The sequence below is a fragment of the Megachile rotundata genome, chromosome 4, assembly GCF_050947335.1.
Source record: "Megachile rotundata isolate GNS110a chromosome 4, iyMegRotu1, whole genome shotgun sequence".
Taxonomy (NCBI): Eukaryota; Metazoa; Arthropoda; class Insecta; order Hymenoptera; family Megachilidae; genus Megachile; species Megachile rotundata.
The window spans coordinates 746,990-766,007 of NC_134986.1; the positions used below are offsets into that span (position 1 = coordinate 746,990).

Sequence of the window (19,018 nt, forward strand, 5' to 3'; positions counted from 1 at the left end):
GGACGACAACCCAAAGGCCGATATCCCAAAGGCCGATATCCCAAAGGCTGAAATCCCACAGGTCGAAATCCCAAGGGTCAACATCCCAAAGACCGAAATCCTAAAGGCCCACATCCCGAAGACCAAAATCCCAAAGGCCGAAACCCCACAGGTCGAAATCCAAAAGGACGACAACACAAGGGCCGATATACCGAAGGCCGAAATCCCACAGGTGGAAATCCCAAAGGTCGACATCCCAAAGGCCGAAAGCCCAAAGGCCGAAATCCCAAAGGCCGAAGTCCCAAAGGTCGAAACCCTAACAGGCGGAAATCCGAAAGGCCGAAATCCAAAAGGCCGAAATCCCAAAAGTTCCAAATCCCACAGGCCGAAATTCCACTGGTCCAAATTCCAAAGGTCGAAATCCAAAAACCGAAACCCCAAAGGCCGAAATCCCACAGGTCGAAATCCCAAAGGACGACAACACAAAGGCCGATATACCGAAGGCCGAAATCCTACAGTTTGAAATCCCAAAGGTCGAAATACCAAAGGCCGCAATCCCAATGGCCGAAATCCCAAAGGCCGATATCCTAAAGGCCGATATCCTAGACGCCAATATCCCAAAGGCTGATATCCCAAAGGCCGATATCCTAAACGCCGAAATCCCAAAGACCGAAATCCCAAAGGCCGAAATACCAAAGGACGAAATCCCAAAGTCCAAATTCCCAAAGGCCGAAATACCAAAGGCCGAATTCCAAAAGTTTGAAATCCGAAAAGGTCGATATCCCAGAGGCCGAAATCCCAATGGTCGACATCCCAAAGCCCGCAATTCCAAAGGCCGAAGACCCAAAGGCCGAAATCCCAAAGACCGAAATCCCAAAGACCGAAATCCCAAGAGTCGAAGATCCAAAGGCCGAAATCCCAAAGGCCGAAATCCCAATGGTCCTAATCCCAAAGCTCGAAATCCCTAAGGCCGAAATACTAAAGGCTGAAATTCCAAAAGGCGACATCCCAAAGGCCAGAATCTCAAAGGCCCGAAATCCCAAAGGTCCAAATCCCAAAGGTCGAAATCCAAAAGGTCCAAATCCCAAAGGCCGGTGTCCTAAAGTCCGAAATCACAAAGGCCGGAATCTCAAAGGGCCGCAATCCCAAATGCCGACATCCCAAAGTTCGACATCCCAAAGGCCGATATCCTAAAGGGTGGAATTCGAAAGGCCGTCGTCCCAAAGGCCGAAATCCCAAAGGTCGAAATCCCAAAGGCCGATATCCTAAAGGCTGAAATTCCAAAGGCCGACAGCCCAAAGGAATCCCAAAGGTCCAAATCCCAAAGCTCCAAATCCCTAAGGCGGAAATCCTAAAGGCTGAAATTCTAAAAGGCGACATCCCAAAGGCCGGAATCTCAAAGGGCCGAAATCCTAAAGACCGATATCCCAAGTGCCGATATCCCAAAGGTCGACATCCCAAAGGCCGCAATCCTAAAGGCTGAAATCCCAAATGCCGACATCCCAAAGGCCGATATCCTAAGGGGTGGAATTCGAAAGGCCATCGTCCAAAAGGCCGAAATCCCAAAGTTCGACATCCCAAAGGCCGATATCCTAAAGGGTGGAATTCGAAAGGCCGTCGTCCCAAAGGCCGAAATCCCAAAGGTCGAAATCCCAAAGGCCGATATCCTAAAGGCTGAAATTCCAAAGGCCGACAGCCCAAAGGCCGGAATCCCAAAGGTCCAAATCCCAAAGCTCCAAATCCCTAAGGCGGAAATCCTAAAGGCTGAAATTCCAAAGGCCGACATCCCAAAGCCGGAATCTCAAGGGGCCGAAATCCCAAAGGCCGATATCCCAAGGGCAGAAATCCCAAAGGTCGACATCTCAAAGGCCGACATCCCAAAGGCCGACATCCCAAAGGCCGACATCCCAAAGGCCGACATCCCAAAGGCCGACATCCCAAAGGCCGACATCCCAAAGGCCGACATCCCAAAGGCCGACATCCCAAAGGCCGACATCCCAAAGCCCGGAGTCTCAAAGTGGACTGAGGCGATCAAGGCCGAATTACGTGCACACTAGGATAACATTACCTAGACTGTGGTGCAGAGAACCCAAGACCGACGGCCGATTGACTCAAAATGGATTTTCAAGATCCAGCGGACGACAGCGGGAGACGTCCAGCGATATAAAGCGCGTTTATGCGCACGAGGATTCAGACAAAAAGAGGGGCTGGACTATACGGAAACATTTTCCCCTGTCGTGCGGTACCCCGGACCTCGAACTGGTCCAGTTTGACGTAAAGACAGCTTTTCTGCATGGAGAGCTCACTGAAGAATTGTTCATGGAAGTACCTGAAGGGCTGAACATTGACAACGCTGAAGGCCAGGTGTACAAATTAAATAAATCGATTTATGGTTTGAAACAATCTTCCAGGTGCTAGAACCATAGGTTCTCTAGTTTTCTTAAGAAATTCAACCTAACGGAAAGTACTGCCGACCCATGCATCTTTCACGGGCACATTGGAGGAGTTGCAGTCTACTTGGCACTATATGTCGACGATGGACATATAGCTGCCGAGTCCCAGAATGTGCTCGGCACGATAATGTGTTCCTTGCGAGAGATTTTTAATATCACACTAGGAGACGCAAGCTCCTTTATTGGACTGCAGATCAAGCGAAACAGGGAAGATCGTGCCGTTTTTATTTGTCAAGAGGCTCATGTTAATAGATTAATTGATAAGTTCTTCATGACTGAGGCTAAGAGCGTATATATACCGGCCAATCCACATGCGCCGCTGACTCCGGCGGAAAATAATGAGTTTTGCGATACAGTACCGTTTCGCGAAGCGGTTGGATCGCTCATGTTTCTGACCACTGTTTCTCGCCCAGATATCATGTTCTCAGTAAGCGCAGTAAATCGATATTTGAATTGTTATAATAATACTCATTGGCAGACCGTTAAAAGAATTTTCAGATACTTGCGAGGCACAGCTGATCTAGGTATCGTGTATAAAGGCGGCGAGAGTGAATTTAGACGAGGGATACTCTGATGCGGATTATGCCAGCGACCTCGCAACTAGGAGATCAACTACAGGGTACTCTTTCATTCTGGCTAGAAGGCCAGTATCTTGGGCATCCAATCGGCAGAAATTAGTCATCTTGCGTACGACTGAAGCAGAATATGTCGCTGCTACGGCAGCTACAAAAGAAACCATGTGGCTTCGAAGATTGTTAGGCGACCTCGGATGTCGATGTCAAAGTGCTACTACGTTGTATGTAGACAATCAAAGCGCTATTCGCTTAGCAAAGAATCTAGAATTTCACCGAAGGACTAAATATATTGACATCCGATACCACTACATTCGGGAGAGAGTTCAAGACTCAGAGATTTATGTTAATTGCATTCCGACTGCTTCCCAACGAGCAGATATTTTTACAAAAGCTTTGCCAAGATAGCGTTTTTAAGCCCTTATATCACACTTAGGATTAGTACGCGTTCATAAAGCACTCAAACGGTGAGAGTGTTAAGGCTATTCGTTTTTCGCACTTTTTATATCGACGTTGCGATTTTCTTTTCTTTAATTAATACTCTTTTGTTTTGTCCAACGCGTCTTCTTCCCAGTCGCCGTTAGCACGTGAACGTGATGTGATCGTTTTGTAAAAGCAATAAAGTTTTCTTTTAATAGTGTTTCGCCAGTTCGTTTAGTTTTGCCTGAATCTCTCATCCTTGCGTATTAGATACCAGACAATTTCACCTCAACAATTTCCTTTTTCAGTAAGACAATACTCTGTCCAATAAAAATCGTAGAATTCATCAGTAAATAAGTTTCTAAATTGATAACTACAAATCCAGATTTGAAACCTCTAGACCGTACTGGATAAAGTGGTACCACTTGCGAGTAAAATGAATAAAAGAAATCTTAGAATATTTACGAAAGAGCAGGAACTAAAATAACATCAGAGACTTAGTCAGTAGCACCAATAGCCGATTAAACTTAATTATTAAAGCTATTGTTAATTAATAAAGTATATAAAAGATAATGGTATCCACTTAATTTTATTTCGTTTTGACAGGTAAATATTTTTATTTAAGGAAAACCATTTTATGTAACTATTGGCGAAATTTGCCGACAAACACGTAAACTAATAAATATATTATTAATTAAGAAAATTAATTAAATTTAATTGGTCTAATCTACTGTGCCCATTTAATTTTGTCCCTGGCTGTTTATAAAAAAGTACATTTTCATTTATTTTTTCATAGTGGAACTACATATTTCTTCCTATATAAACCGGTTTTATTGAACATTCTACACAAGACGGTATTAGAGTGTAACAGATAAAAATTAACAATCCATGAGCTGTTTCAAATTTTTTTATAAAATTCCTGAACTGTGTATTTAAAATGTCTTATAGATCGTTATTTTTTAACGTTATGCCTTAATACTTTTTTACATAGACTATTTTGAAAAACCAATCTAATAAAAAAAAAATATATAGTTGCAATTAAAAAAATTACGATTTTCATGTGTCTCTTACGCGTTCACTAGTGAAAAAATCTGCCATTTATTTAATTATTTACTAATTCCTTATAAATAATATAATTATTCAATTAAGTGGGATGTCTTATAAAGAATATACATGAACACACAGTAACATTTTGAAAAATATAAAAAACAATATTGGTTATTTTAAACAATAAATGTTCCACAATACTAAAATTTATACAAAAATATTTGTAAGAATATACGTATACACGTATGTTCTTACAAATATTTTAAATAGACAGTGGTGTCTATTTCATAATAAGCTATACGATATTTTACAATTTCTGTTTAATACCATATTATTTATTCCGTCATATCCTTATTTATTTACTTGAAAATATTATATTTTAAATATTCCTTTTACTATTAAACAAATACAATCAGATTAAAATATTACAAACTAAAAACTTCAGTGTTACTCATAACGTATACCAATAAAACCACGCTTTCTGTTCGTAACAAACATTAGTAGTAACTAACATTTCATGAATTTCGCTGCAGTCCTAAATGTGCTATTTTTAATCTCTTCTGGTTCATACGCTTTGTGGCAGTGGTCACTCACAATAGCTTGATCGCTAAGGCAGTATTTGAAGGAAAGGAGGCAGAATATTTTTCGACAGGAGAGTATTGACATAACTAAGTAAAGGCTAAGGTGGACCTGCCCCTTCTCTTCCAAATATTATCTAATCTACCGTCGAAAAAATTAGTAGAATAAGTAAAAGAACATTTGCTGACTCGAAAAATTTTATTGTAAGTAGAAATGAACGATTTAGCCCAAATATAATGTGGAATAGGGGTACAAAATATAATCTACTTATTATTATATTTTATAATTATTATCCGGCCCACCCTAGATCAAAATCTTAGTTACGTCAATGAAAAATCTCTCCGCCCGTATGAAGTTCATTTATCTTCCAGCTGAAGTATACATAAAATAAATTCCACGTTACTTTTGATAACACTCATTTCACTCGCACGAGTCAAACTAATATGAACACCTCGTCTTTTAAGAGGAAACTACTGTTTATAAAATATGTGTGCATATAACGATTCTGAAAACATTGATATGAAATTACTAAAATAAATAAAAAAATTGTATCGACCATTTTAGATTTTATTAAATATTTCGACTTGCATCGATAATCATTAAATCTAATATTTTGACGTAAAATTTCTTTAATCATTTCGAATTTTATAAAATGGAAATCTGTTAGATCTTCTTCTGTGAATACCATAATCGAGACGTTAATATTTTGTAATTATCATTTTTTCTAAAATATACTGAATACTATCAAATTATTATTACTAAATTTCTATACAGTGTTTCATGATAAATAACGTAATAGCTGTATAAGCAATTAATAAGTGTAATAAAATTAAACGAAAAAAATCTAGCACATTGAACAATGTATTTATGATTTCTTTTTTCTTCAAACAGTAAAAATTAGAAATTCACAGAGCACACAATTATCTGATTAACTTTTATAGATATTTATTTATAAGACCATATTAAGAAAATAATTCCTTTAACAATTACTGTACATATCGTAAAGTAAAATCGTACGAGTATTAAAATAACAGAAATTATAAACTACTGACTCCCATAAATAATAAGTAGAATTAATTACGTACATATTTGTAGTTACTAACAGTATCTGCTTAAAAACTGTTTACAAACTTTTGAATCTAATCATCCTAAAAACAAAGCTTCAGTGAAAAATTTGATCATTTATTTTATTTGATAGAAAATTATCACTCATTCTTTCATATCATTCGTTCCAAAACACATGATATAATAACGGAATATTTATAGTTTCAATAATATAGTAATGCCAATGTAGTTCCTAACACATATCTTCTTAAATGTATTTTTCGTTATTTTCAAGCCCATTATTCTGCTGTCAAAATATCAAATTTGTAAGAAGAGAATTTGAACATATTAAACATATCTTATAAGAAGCTAAAGAAGTATAGAATAAAAATACGTAGATTAGTCATTTTTTATCATGATAACCTGCACAAAAGAAAAACAAGCAATGAACGGTAAAAATTGATAATATCAAAAACTATGTACAGCGGTTCACACTGAGAATAGTCCATTGCTTTTACTTATCTAATTTTTTCTAAAAAATAAGTATCTATTAACATGGTATTTGTGAAACAAACCTCGCAATATTTCATATGTGTTGTTGCTTGCTTGAAAAGAAGAAATAGTATAAAAGTTTTTTAAAATAATTGTTAAGCACGTAATAGACGTTATGATATCTAGAAAAGATAGTTCGGGTTAAAAATCATCCATCTATGATATGAAAAAGCTATGCAAACGGAATTATTTACAATAAATTATATTTTAAAGCATTTTGTTTAATAAATATATTACATTATTTCACTAACAGTTATTGAACGTATATAAGTAATTTTATTCCGATCAGGCAAATTACAATGCAATTACAGTGCAATTTATAAGTATGAACTTTGTCGAAGTATAATATAACCTTAAAAGGTATTAAAATGAAAATGATATATAAAATAAAGTAAAAGAAGTAATGAAATGTCGTAAATAATCAGAAGGAGCAATATATCTTCTAACTAATTATTAAGATATAATATTACTTATTTTTTGTAATTATATTGAGATGATTTAAACACCACTCCACAGTACATTAAAATGCAGTAAAAACTAAATTGCGTCCAGAAGGTTTTAATGTGTCAAATTTTACCATGATAATTGTGATTAAAAATCGAAATGTTATCATAACATTTATCTGATTAATTAATATATCATATAATGCATAATAAATATAATACATCTACTTCTTTACATTAAAATTATTATAAAAACCAGGGTAGGCCTTGTATTTATATGAAAAATATATCAAAAGTATTTTTCTCCATGCACTGTATATATGTGATATAAGCCAAAAATTGAAAGCAATATCAACTTGCTAACGAAGATATATTACTAATGAAGAGATATTTAAAAGCTTAATAGTTCCGAAATAAAAATTTTAGTGTAATTAATATATAAGTTCTTGAAATTATGTAAATAATTTTTATTATGAGATTTTAAAGATATACATGTACTGTTACAATGTTCTTTTGTCATTATTATTCAGTATGAGCCTCTATAGCTTAAGTAATATTTTATCGTTTAATGAATTATTTAACTTTAGTACACTGTATACTTTTAAAAAATTATATAAGGATTTCATCCGTTTATGGATTAAAATATAAATTTGCTATTATAAAATAAGAACTACGAAGAAACAAATATGTATATATTCACAAGATTTGCTCAGTAATGAATTTTTTTACAAAAAGATAACTGAAGATTTTGAAAAACTGATACTATTTTAACTGTGGGTGAACTTGCAGGAGAACTACTTACTCTTCGATTTCGATGATTTTTAAATGTGTTAAGCAACCTTTTCCGATACACATCAGTGGCAGTTACTCTTAACTCATTACGGTGATAAATAGATAACAAAAATGCAAACAGGTTTTATAAAAAGAAGTGAATAAACATTATGAATTGATAAAACGTATAAACTGACAAAATTGTAACAACATCGTAACAACTAACATCGACATACGAGGTATACGAGTACACCACGGTGGATACATACCTATACATAGGCAGAATTCAATGTTTTAAAGCAACAGTTTTTCGCGAATAATTTCTGAGAAATTAAGCGAAATTGCCAGTTATGTGTACAGAAAGAATTGTCCCAATCGATTTTATCGATTTTTACAACATTAAAAAATCACCGAATTCAAAAAGAAAGTAACTCTTTTGTAAATTTACCCTTTATCTTTATCTTTATCTTCATATTATCCTTATATCTTCTTCAAGTCAAACAAATTTCCATCGAAAGCACACAACTGAGTATTATTTTTCTCAAGTTAAACTCATTAATCTAAAAAACGATGGTGTTCACTACTCAGAATTTGAATAAGTCACCAACGCTCGCGTTCATATAAATACATTTATCGAAACTAATGTGTATATACAGGGTGTCTCGTAACTAGTGTTACTCCCTGAAAGGGGTAGTAGAGGACATCATTCTGAACAAGATTTTCCTTTGCAAAAATGGGGTTTGAAGCTTCGTTTTTGACTTATTAAGCAAAAACGCGGACCAATCAGAGCGCGAGGATTTCGCGCGCTCAGACGCGAGAGCGACAGCTTCGAAAATGACAGTCGATCGTGATCGCGCACTAACACCTACTTCGCGGCGTGCTGTCGAGTTATATGTATAGAAAAAAAAATAGCTATACAAGCTTTGCCTATATTCGGCTGTCCAAAGGTTGACATGTTCAAGAAAATCTTTTAATTTTGCGCCGCCTCCGAAAAGGTTGAAATGTATTTACTATACTACCTAACGAGTAAATAGGTTTCATTCATATCTGTTTAGGATAACGTGAAGTAATTGTGACACGGGGTAACGGACAACAAATTATATTTAACAAAACAATAACAATAATAATAACAATAACGAATAACAATAATAATTCAGTACAAAACTGTGAACTTTAACTCGGTAGATAAGCGCGATGTGTATGCAGCAAAGGTGAGGACGATTCTGCCGAATTTTCCAACGACTCTTGCAAAAGAGAAAATAGCCACATGGCCCTAAAAAGGCAAACAAGGGCCTACGCGTACAAACGCTCGAGTAAGCCTAGGTCTTCAAGGACCTCCAAAACTTTCGACACGATTTATGGCTTTACTGCCACAGTACCCCCTTACCAGTGATTAACGCTAAGATAAAAAAAATAATAGGGAGTAAATACGATTAAATATCGAACGAATGGTTAATATAATGCTTACATGCTATAATCAAAATAACATCGCACTCAAAACCTATATATATAAATATTTACATCTTACATGTATAAATATTTATAACACACACACTTTAAATGAATTACAATACACTTAGAAAACATAATATTCATACGTTACAGAAAATATGGTCTAAACACGTTTGAATTTCTAAATATGTATTACTCTAGTCAAATACCAGCTTGCAATCGCTTTGGAAAATGAACGCGTCTGCCTGACCGCGTTTTAAAACTACCATCTGCTGTCTTAGTATTATTATTATCGGTGTCTGATTGAGATACTTGTATATCATCATTTGAATTGTGATCAGATATACGGTGAGTATCATCGTCAGCCAAAATGAAAGCAGGTTTTAACCTATCAATAGAAACTTTAACTTCTTTACCATTAATATCAATAACAAAAGTTTTGTCGCCACGTTGAATGACCTTAAACGGTCCGTCATATGGAGGTTGTAAAGGTCCTCTAGCTGCATCATGCCTCAAAAATACATGAGTACACGTAGCAAGGCCCTTGTAAATAAACGTTTTATGCGTACCATGACGAACAATGGCAGAGGGCCTAAGTTGACTCATACATTTCCGTAATTGAACTACAAAATCGGAAGTTCCCTCAATACCGCGAGAAATAAAAAATTCGCCAGGTAATCGTATACCTGCGCCGTAAAGTAATTCGGCCGGTGTCGCTTTTAAATCCTCCTTAAAGGCTGACCGAATACCGAGCAAAATAATAGGTAAAACCTCTGCCCAGTTTTCGGTAGCGTGGCATTTAATGGCTGCTTTAAGTTGACGATGAAACCTTTCTACCATACCATTTGCTTGCGGATGGTAGGCAGTTGTTCGTAAATGAACTGCACCGATTAAACGAGAAAGTTCTCTAAATAAATTTGATTCAAATTGTCGTCCTTGATCAGTTGTAATTCTCAACGGAACACCAAAACGAGCAATCCAAATATTAACGAAAGCTCTTGCAATAGTTTCCGCGTCAATTTCTGCAATAGGAACTACTTCCGGCCATCGAGAAAAACGGTCAATACAAGTCAGGCAGTATTTATTACCATTAGACATTGGTAATGGCCCTACGATGTCCAGATGGACATGGTCGAACCTACCAGAATTTTTAAAGTTGGTAATAGGAGTTCTAACGTGTTTATTGACCTTAGCACGCTGACAGGAAATGCAATGTTTAGCCCATTCACGACAATCCTTATTTATTGCTGGCCAAACGTATCGGTCTGTTAACAGCTTTTGTGTAGCACGGACTCCAGGATGAGAAAGTCCGTGAAGGGATTCAAAAACTGTCCTACGCAAAGAAGATGGGACAAAAGGTCTAACAGAACCACTCGAAACATCGCAATACAGGAAAACGTCGAAGTCTGGGAAATGTACTTTCTTAAGCTGAAGGGTACAAGTCTCGCTTTCTAACATCTGTTTTAAGTCTAGATCTTGTTTTTGTGCTTGTTTAAACGTTTTGTAATCAATAGACGAGGAAATAGTCTCTACTCGAGATAACGCATCTGCGACATTGTTTGCAATGCCTTTTATATGTCTAATATCTGTACTGAATTGACTAATATAATCTAGATATCTAAACTGTCGCGGGGAACACTTATCTAACTTTTGTCGAAATGCAAATATTAACGGTTTGTGATCGGTGTAAATAATAAAATTTCGTCCTTCTACAAAATATCGGAAACGTTTAACTGCGGTATAAATGGCAAACAATTCACGATCGTACGCACTATATTTACGCTGTGCAGCAGAAAGAGCCTTCGTATAAAAAGCAAGGGGTTGCCACATATTATTATTAAATTGTTGCAATACAGCTCCTACAGCATAATCTGATGCATCTACAGTAATACTAACTGGAGCATTAGGTATTGGATGAACTAATAAAGTAGCGTTTGCAAGACCCTCATTAATATTAGTAAACGATCTCTCTGCTGTTTCTGACCACGGTACAGGTGTATTACCTTTTTTCGAACCCTTTAACAGGTCATTCAAAGGTTGTAAGAGGTTCGCCGCGTCAGGTATAAAACGTCGGTAAAAATTGACCATTCCTAAAAATCTTCGCAGTAATTTTACAGTGCTAGGTTTCTCGAAATTCGAAATTGCTTCAACGCGTTCAGTCATTGGTTTAATACCATCGCGATTAACTGTATAGCCTAAAAACGAAATTTCGCTAACACCGAAAACGCACTTCGTCGGATTTATTACGATACCGTATTTGTTTAAGCGTTCAAAAAGTATTTTAGGATGTTTTTTATGTTCTGTTTCGTTCTCAGAAGCAATACGAAAGTCATCAATATACGCATAAACGAAATCTAAACCGCGAATAACATGGTCTACAAAACGCTGACAAGTTTGCGCCGCATTCCGCAAACCGAACGGCATAAAAATGAATTCAAATAACCCGAACGGCGTCGTTATAGCCGTTTTCTCACAATCTTGTGGCGCTACCGGAATCTGGTGAAATGCGCGGACTAAATCTATTTTTGAGAATATACGTTTGTTATGTAATGTCTGAGTAAAGTCCTCGATATGTGGGGGAGCATACCTGTCCGGAATCGTACGGACATTAAGTGCACGATAGTCACCGCATGGTCGAAGGTTATTTCCGTCCTTCTTCGTAACCAGGTGTAAAGGTGACGCCCACGGACTCTTCGATGGACGGATGATTCCTTGTCGTAACAGCAGGTCAAATTCTGCCTTAGCCACCTGCAAACGGTCCGGAGCGAGACGTCGAGGCTTGTTGAAAACAGGTGGGCCTGGAGTCGTCTCGATGAAGTGCTGAATGTCGTGCTTGACCGTTTCCCTGCGAAACACGGTCGGCCTAGTGAGGTCCGGATATTCTGCCAAAAGTTTATGGTAAACAGAATCACCCACTAAAGTTTTAACAGATGCCGCACTATCATTCACCAATCGACCACACACAAATAAGTTTGTTGTCGCGTCGATTAATTGTTTATTTCGCGGGTCCACTAAAAGGTTGTAATGCGACAAAAAATCAACTCCGATTATCGGTCCTTCCACATCGGCCACTACAAACCGCCACGGAAACTCGCGACGTAGCGATAAATTAAGGAACATCGTAATAGTGCCAAAAGTCGCGATAGGAGAACCGTTGGCTGCATACAGTTCATAGTCACTCCTATGCGATCGACCACACACACGCGAGCGTGGAAAAACACAAATGTCCGCACCAGTATCGATTAAATATTGTATTTTCGAAACCTGGTCCGTTACGTAAATGCGGCCTGTTTTAGGACCGCCAGGTACTGCCGCTTTAACGTGCGACGGTCCTACAAGTTTCCCGGCTTCGGACCTGACCACGAACACGGGGGTATACACTTCGCAGCTTTTTCGGCGTAATTGTGATGATACCAGCACAAATTACGCGGTACACTATTCGATCGCTGCCGATTCTTACTGCCTGACCGCTCACGGGACTTGAAACGCCTCCATGGTTTCCGACTACGACGTTCATCGGTCAAAGCCTTTAATTGCAGCTGTACCTGCTCTAAACTTTCGCGGAGCAATTGAATCTCCTGCGAACTCGTCGTAGATGTTGTAGACGCCGAAGTGGACGCTATCCTATGGCGGGCTGCCGGAATTTCATGCACTCGATCCGCGATTTCTGCCAATTTGGATCCCACTTTATCGGAAGTCGCAGCAAGAACAAGCTGCGTATTAGTAGGAAGGCGATTCTTCCAAATTTTGACGAGAAACTCTTCGTTCACCGCGGAGCCAGCAAGGTCTTTTAAGTGGCGCCAAAATTGAGTTGGCGTCCGATCGCCAATTTCTTCGGTTTCCAATAATTTCCGGATTCTCATTGTGTCCGAATCGGATAGTCTTTTTATTAACTCCGCCTTAAGTGTTTCGTACTTGTTTATTTCGGGCGGGTTACAAATAATATCCTCCACTTCAACAGCATATTTCCCATCTAACTGGGCGATCAGGTAACCAAATCTTGTTTCATCTTTGGTAATACGTCCGATAACAAACTGCGCTTCAAGTTGCTGAAACCACAAAGCAACTTTTTGTGGCCAAAAGGTAGGGCTTCTTAGAGTTGCAGAAGCAACATTTATTATCTCCTTATTGTCCAAATTATCCTCTTGATTGGCCATGATGATCACAATAGTCCAAAAATGTTCACTTTGTACACGTGTCACTACACAATCACTATCCCGGATACAAGATCACGTCGGGGTCACCAATTTAGGATAACGTGAAGTAATTGTGACACGGGGTAACGGACAACAAATTATATTTAACAAAACAATAGCAATAATAATAACAATAACGAATAACAATAATAATTCAGTACAAAACTGTGAACTTTAACTCGGTAGATAAGCGCGATGTATATGCAGCAAAGGTCAGGACGATTCTGCCGAATTTTCCAACGACTCTTGCAAGAGAGAAAATAGCCACATGGCCCTAAAAAGGCAAACAAAGGCCTACGCGTACAAACGCTCGAGTAAGCCTAGGTCTTCAAGGACCTCCAAAACTTTCGACACAATTTATGGCTTTACTGCCACATCTGTTACGTAATTGTATGATTGAATGAAATAGAAATTACTTCATTAGCAAATAGAAATTATTTTATACTTTTTAGTACATTTCGAAGTCGGCGTATTTTTTTTCTTAAAATTATTTTATTTCACGGTTTTTAGTGGAATGGGGAGAATTGTATAGGATACTGTGAGACATTTCTTACATAACAATACCAAAGAATAGGATTTTACAATAACAATAGTTATTATACATGTGTACTGATTTTCGGCCGACAAGACGTGTTTGTAGAAACAGTAGAAAATCGGCGACTGCATGTTGACTCATACACCATCAGAGACACGGAGGCATACGTAGAATTCCATATATTAGTAACAATAGTTTCTCGCTAATAACTCAAAAACTAAAGCTTCCTCTTAATTGCAGATAAGGAAAAAGTTATTCAGAATCGTGCCCCTGATAACATATTAAAAGGACATTAAAATCGTCCAAAGTTGATTTCAAAACTTTTCAACAATTTTTCGCTAATATCTCGAAAACTAAAGCTTTCCGCAAAATTTGTATATGAACAAAATTGTTCAGAATCATGTCCGTGATAAGATATTAAAAGCGCACTAAAATCGAGAAAAGTTTATTTCAAAAGTTGCCGGTTTTTTTGCAATAACAACACTTTGCAATTAAAAAATGAAAAATTTTTTGATAATGGTACCAATGAGGAGTCAGAACCTACCCGATGCAAAAGGTTTCATTCCGATCGGCCCATCCAGCTAGGCATAATCGGCGAACATACATAAAAAAAAAAGAGAAAAAAAAATATACTGATCGAATTGAGTAACCTCCTCCTTTTTCGAAGTCGGTTAAAAATGCATCTCTATCACCGGGTTGATTCACCGATTCTTACTGATAGCATAAATAAATCACCATACAGAAACTCGCAAAAAACGCTCAAGTAACTTCATTGTTATCTTTCATTATTAGTTTTTATTATCACTTTTCTCTGTCACTTTTTACTAATTTTCGCTAATTTTCAGTGTTAGTCCGGCACGTAAATAGGACGAATGAAAACACGTGAACGAATGTTCATAAATAATTTACACTATATTATCTTGAAAGCAAGAAAACAGAATTTTCGGTTAGAAACAACGATACATTTTATTTCGACACGTTTCTTTCGACAATAAACGACGACTGTCGATCGACGCCGCAGTCGTTCAACAGATCATCGTTGCATGGCAACCGTTCGCGACGTATGCCTCGCGATCAAGAACGAAACCGCGATCCGTGGCAAGTGTAACAATGTCTTCTAATAAAATATGTAATATAACTTCGATTTCTCAATTCGGCTACTTTATAATGGGAATATAGCGTATTGTCAAAAATACATATCTATGAATAATCGTTTACGCGTTTTCATTCGGTCCGTTTACCGGTCGTGCTTATATTGTGCAATTATTAGAAGGAGACAGTGAAATAAATTGAGAGTTCATTGACCCTGCTAGGACATCAGCTGTTGATACTCTGATCGGTGTATCTACCCGGTGACACAAATATTTTTTATCGAAGCTAGTTTCTTCATGAATCAATGGGTAAGTTTTATTTAAGATGTTTTTGTATTTTTTAAATTAAATGTACGCAGCAATTGATTTATTTCATTTCAATGAGATACTGCATTAGATATTCCATTCCAGTTTTATCCCATTTCATAGACAAGGTACTCATTCGTTTTGAAATGTGAATTTATTCGTTTGCTTCATTCGAAGAATCGAAAAATTAATTTTCTTGAATTTATTCTTTTTCCTTTTCGAAGGCGTAAAATAAATACAATATACTTAGTATGGGTAAACAACAACTAATTGGTTTATCTCTCATTCATGAATTACAAAGAATTTAATATTATTCTTAACTTCTTAATTCATTATTCGATTTAACTTTTACCTAATAGCTTCCTGTTATACCGACGATATACCGACGTTATACCGACGTGGTATCGATACGCTTGTTCACGATCACGATCGACTGTCATTTTCGAAGCTGTCGCTCTCGCGTCTGAGCGCGCGAAATCCTCGTGCTCCGATTGGTCCGTGTTTTTGCTTAATAATTCAAAAACGAATCTTCAAACCCCATTTTTGCAAAGGAAAATCTTGTATAGAATGACGTCCTCTACCACCTCTTTCAGGGAGTAACACTAGGTACGGAACACCCTGTATGTTACCGTGAAAGACCGAAATCTGGAGAATGTCGACTTTCACCGGTGAATGTCAACATTCACATAGTCGCTTGGTGTATGTCTGAAATACGAGGGTTGTCCGTAAAATAAGGTTCCCAATGATTTTTCACAATGAAAAGCATGTTTATTGGCATTGAGTAATATGTTTTTGGAAAGCTTAGACTTAACCCTATTTTTCGACGCAATCGCCGTTCAGATCAATGCATTTTTGCATGAGGTACACCATCTTTTTTATGCCCGCATCATAGAACTCTCCGCCACGCCGCGAAGGTAGCTTAGAACGGATGGCCGTCCGCAACGCTGTTCGTCATGGACATCTGTACGTCCGTCTTTGAATTTTCTGCACCATTTTCGCACGTGCTTTACGCTCATACACTTTTCTCCGTAGATTTCACATAATTGGCGATGAATGTCCACCGCTGCAATGTTTTTTGCACACAAAAAACGAATCACAGAGTGTAATTCGCACCTAGCGGGAGAAGCGAGTGGGAGCTCCATTTCTAGCGATTGTCATGCTAAAATGGAGAGTCGCAGATAGCTCGACGTGGCGCGGTCTGAAAGAGGAAGGACCAAGCTACACGTCAGTGCCGCCAGATTTCACGTAACACCGTTCCTCGCAACTACAGCTCTTTGGGAACCTTATTTTACGGACAACCCTCGTATTTGCTAAATACCCTTATTTCTGACTTACACCGGTAAATGTCGATATTCACCATGCACTAATAGTGAATGTTGAACATGTCGGAGATTTATATTTTCTTCTCGTAATTCAGTCGCTATAAAACATCACAAGGGTGACGTAACTTTTTCGCCTCTCTTTCTGAGAGGAGAGACCAAGAATTTAAAACACATAGTACATTCTAAGCATACGTGTTCTTCCTCCATGGCTTATTCTGGCATGAGTTTCATATAGTATACTGAACAATTCTTCATTGGTAACATAGTACTGTATATTCGTTTCCCCTGATTTTAATGGTACAATTAATTTCCTTTCATCATTAATTTTTAAAACGTCAAAACGTTTTAATCGTCTGTAATCCAAAGGTGTGTTGCACTTAGCTTTAGCAGAAACCACTTCAGAAAGTATTTTAGAGTACTTTTCTTGAGAAAAATAAAAACAATTGTCTTCTCGTTTACTCGCAATTAATGCATTTAACTTTTCAAGAAAAAGATCACGATTTACTGCTGTATCCATTCAGTATAAATTATGGTATTGGAAAAAGAAATTAAGAAAACGTTGCTCGCATCATCAAAGCTTGCATAAGATTGACAAAGCTGACTGACTCCAAGCAGAACACAGGATTTGGTGGGAGAGAGCCAGTCGCTTCTTTATAGGCTCCTCTCTTTTGGACCTCCACCAGAGCATATCTGTGATTGTCGACATACACCGGTGAGGGTCCGAATGTACAAGAATGTAATAAAATATTCGATCTTTCACCGACGTATTTGGTATGTGTTGACATTCACATAGTCGCTTGGTGTATGTCCGAAATATTTGCTAAATACCGCGATATAATTATGATACTAATTACTTATATAGCAAGCAATTAGAAGGAATTCGTATTTCTGCCATAAGTATGAAGTCTGCTGTAAATGTAAAGTCCAAAACTTTTATGACTTGCTACAAAGGTAATAACCGTTGTTATATCGAGCTTGGCATCATTTTCATCAGAAAAATGAGACGAACTTCAGTCCTTGTTTTTTTTTTTGTGTCTCTATTATTTTCTACGCTCGGTACATTACAAAAAATGTAGTACGTCTTCTAGAAATGTGAAACTGTAGATCTGAAATTTTTACACTTACAATTAGGGACCGTCTACACTATGCCAGTTACTGGTACTAGTAGCTTTGTCAGTAAGTAGTCGAATTCTTCTTGCGCTTCTTACTTTGCTTGTATCAGGTTTATCATTAGGAACAGATACTAAAAAAGGAAAGAAATCTTTTTCTGATTTCAGCGACAGACGTAGCACAGGTAAAGTGAGAAACACAAAAATGCGACTACCTACTGACAAGGCTACTAGCACTGACATAGTGTAAACTAGATACTGACATAGTGCAAACAGTCTCTTATGAAGAGAATACTGTATTAATAATTTTAAAAGTACCAAGTATTCAAATAAAATTAGTTGCAAAGTTGCTCCTATTATTACGGTAACCGTGAATTATAAGCATAAAAAGAAAGTTGTAGTTCATAATTCTTAGTTAATAATATTTTGTTACAATAATAATACAAATAGAATACTTATTACGTGACTTAATATATTATACTGTTAAAAATTATAAGGAGTTTTAGCCACTTAAAACACTATCAGTAATATATGTACATTGCAATGTAATATATATATATATATATCTCTATTACAAATAAAAGTGCAATTTTTTTATTCATCCAGTCATCAAAGAACGGTAAATTTGTAATTTTGGAAAATGATATAACCTTACATATTAAAATGTAAAATAAGTGTTGTTCTTTATATTGCCTTTGCGTGTAATTCATATACGTTTACAGAAATCTAATCTCACAGAATATGTGTAAAACAAATGATCAAATAATGGATACACATACACTTCACTCACGAATGCAAGTTTAAAAATGTCGAAACTTGTACGTAAATAAGAATTTGAAAGCCTGTTTAGATAATTAGCAAACGTTATTTAAAATTAAATTTTTCGTTTCGAACTAAAGTCTGCTAAATTTTTTCATTTACAATAAATATGCTTCCAAGACTGGTTTGTTTAATGTACTATTACTAATTTAAAAGATTCTATAATAATATTGCAAAATTTTTGACAAAAATTAGACAATTCAAAGTAACAAAATAATCTATTATTTCAAAAACTATAATATTGTATCTATGTCTCCCGGTGTTGATTTATTTTGCTTTAGAAACATTCTGCATATGTCTCGAAAATATTTATACTGCTGATAAAAAA

General features: G+C 36.7%; 1 protein-coding gene across 1 annotated transcript; it reads right to left on the reverse strand.

The window, feature by feature from the left end:
* Positions 1–12,644: 12,644 nt before the first annotated feature.
* LOC105663238 (uncharacterized) lies at positions 12,645–13,469 on the reverse strand. The gene has a single exon (XM_012290932.2). The coding sequence runs from the start codon at positions 13,467–13,469 to the stop codon at positions 12,645–12,647; it is 825 nt and encodes a 274-aa protein (XP_012146322.2).
* Between the last annotated feature and the right edge of the window lie 5,549 nt (positions 13,470–19,018).

Bases quoted from the DNA above. Each gene is read 5' to 3' on its own strand.
- LOC105663238 (XM_012290932.2), bottom strand. From the start codon at position 13,469: ATGGCCAATCAAGAGGATAATTTGGACAATAAGGAGATAATAAATGTT.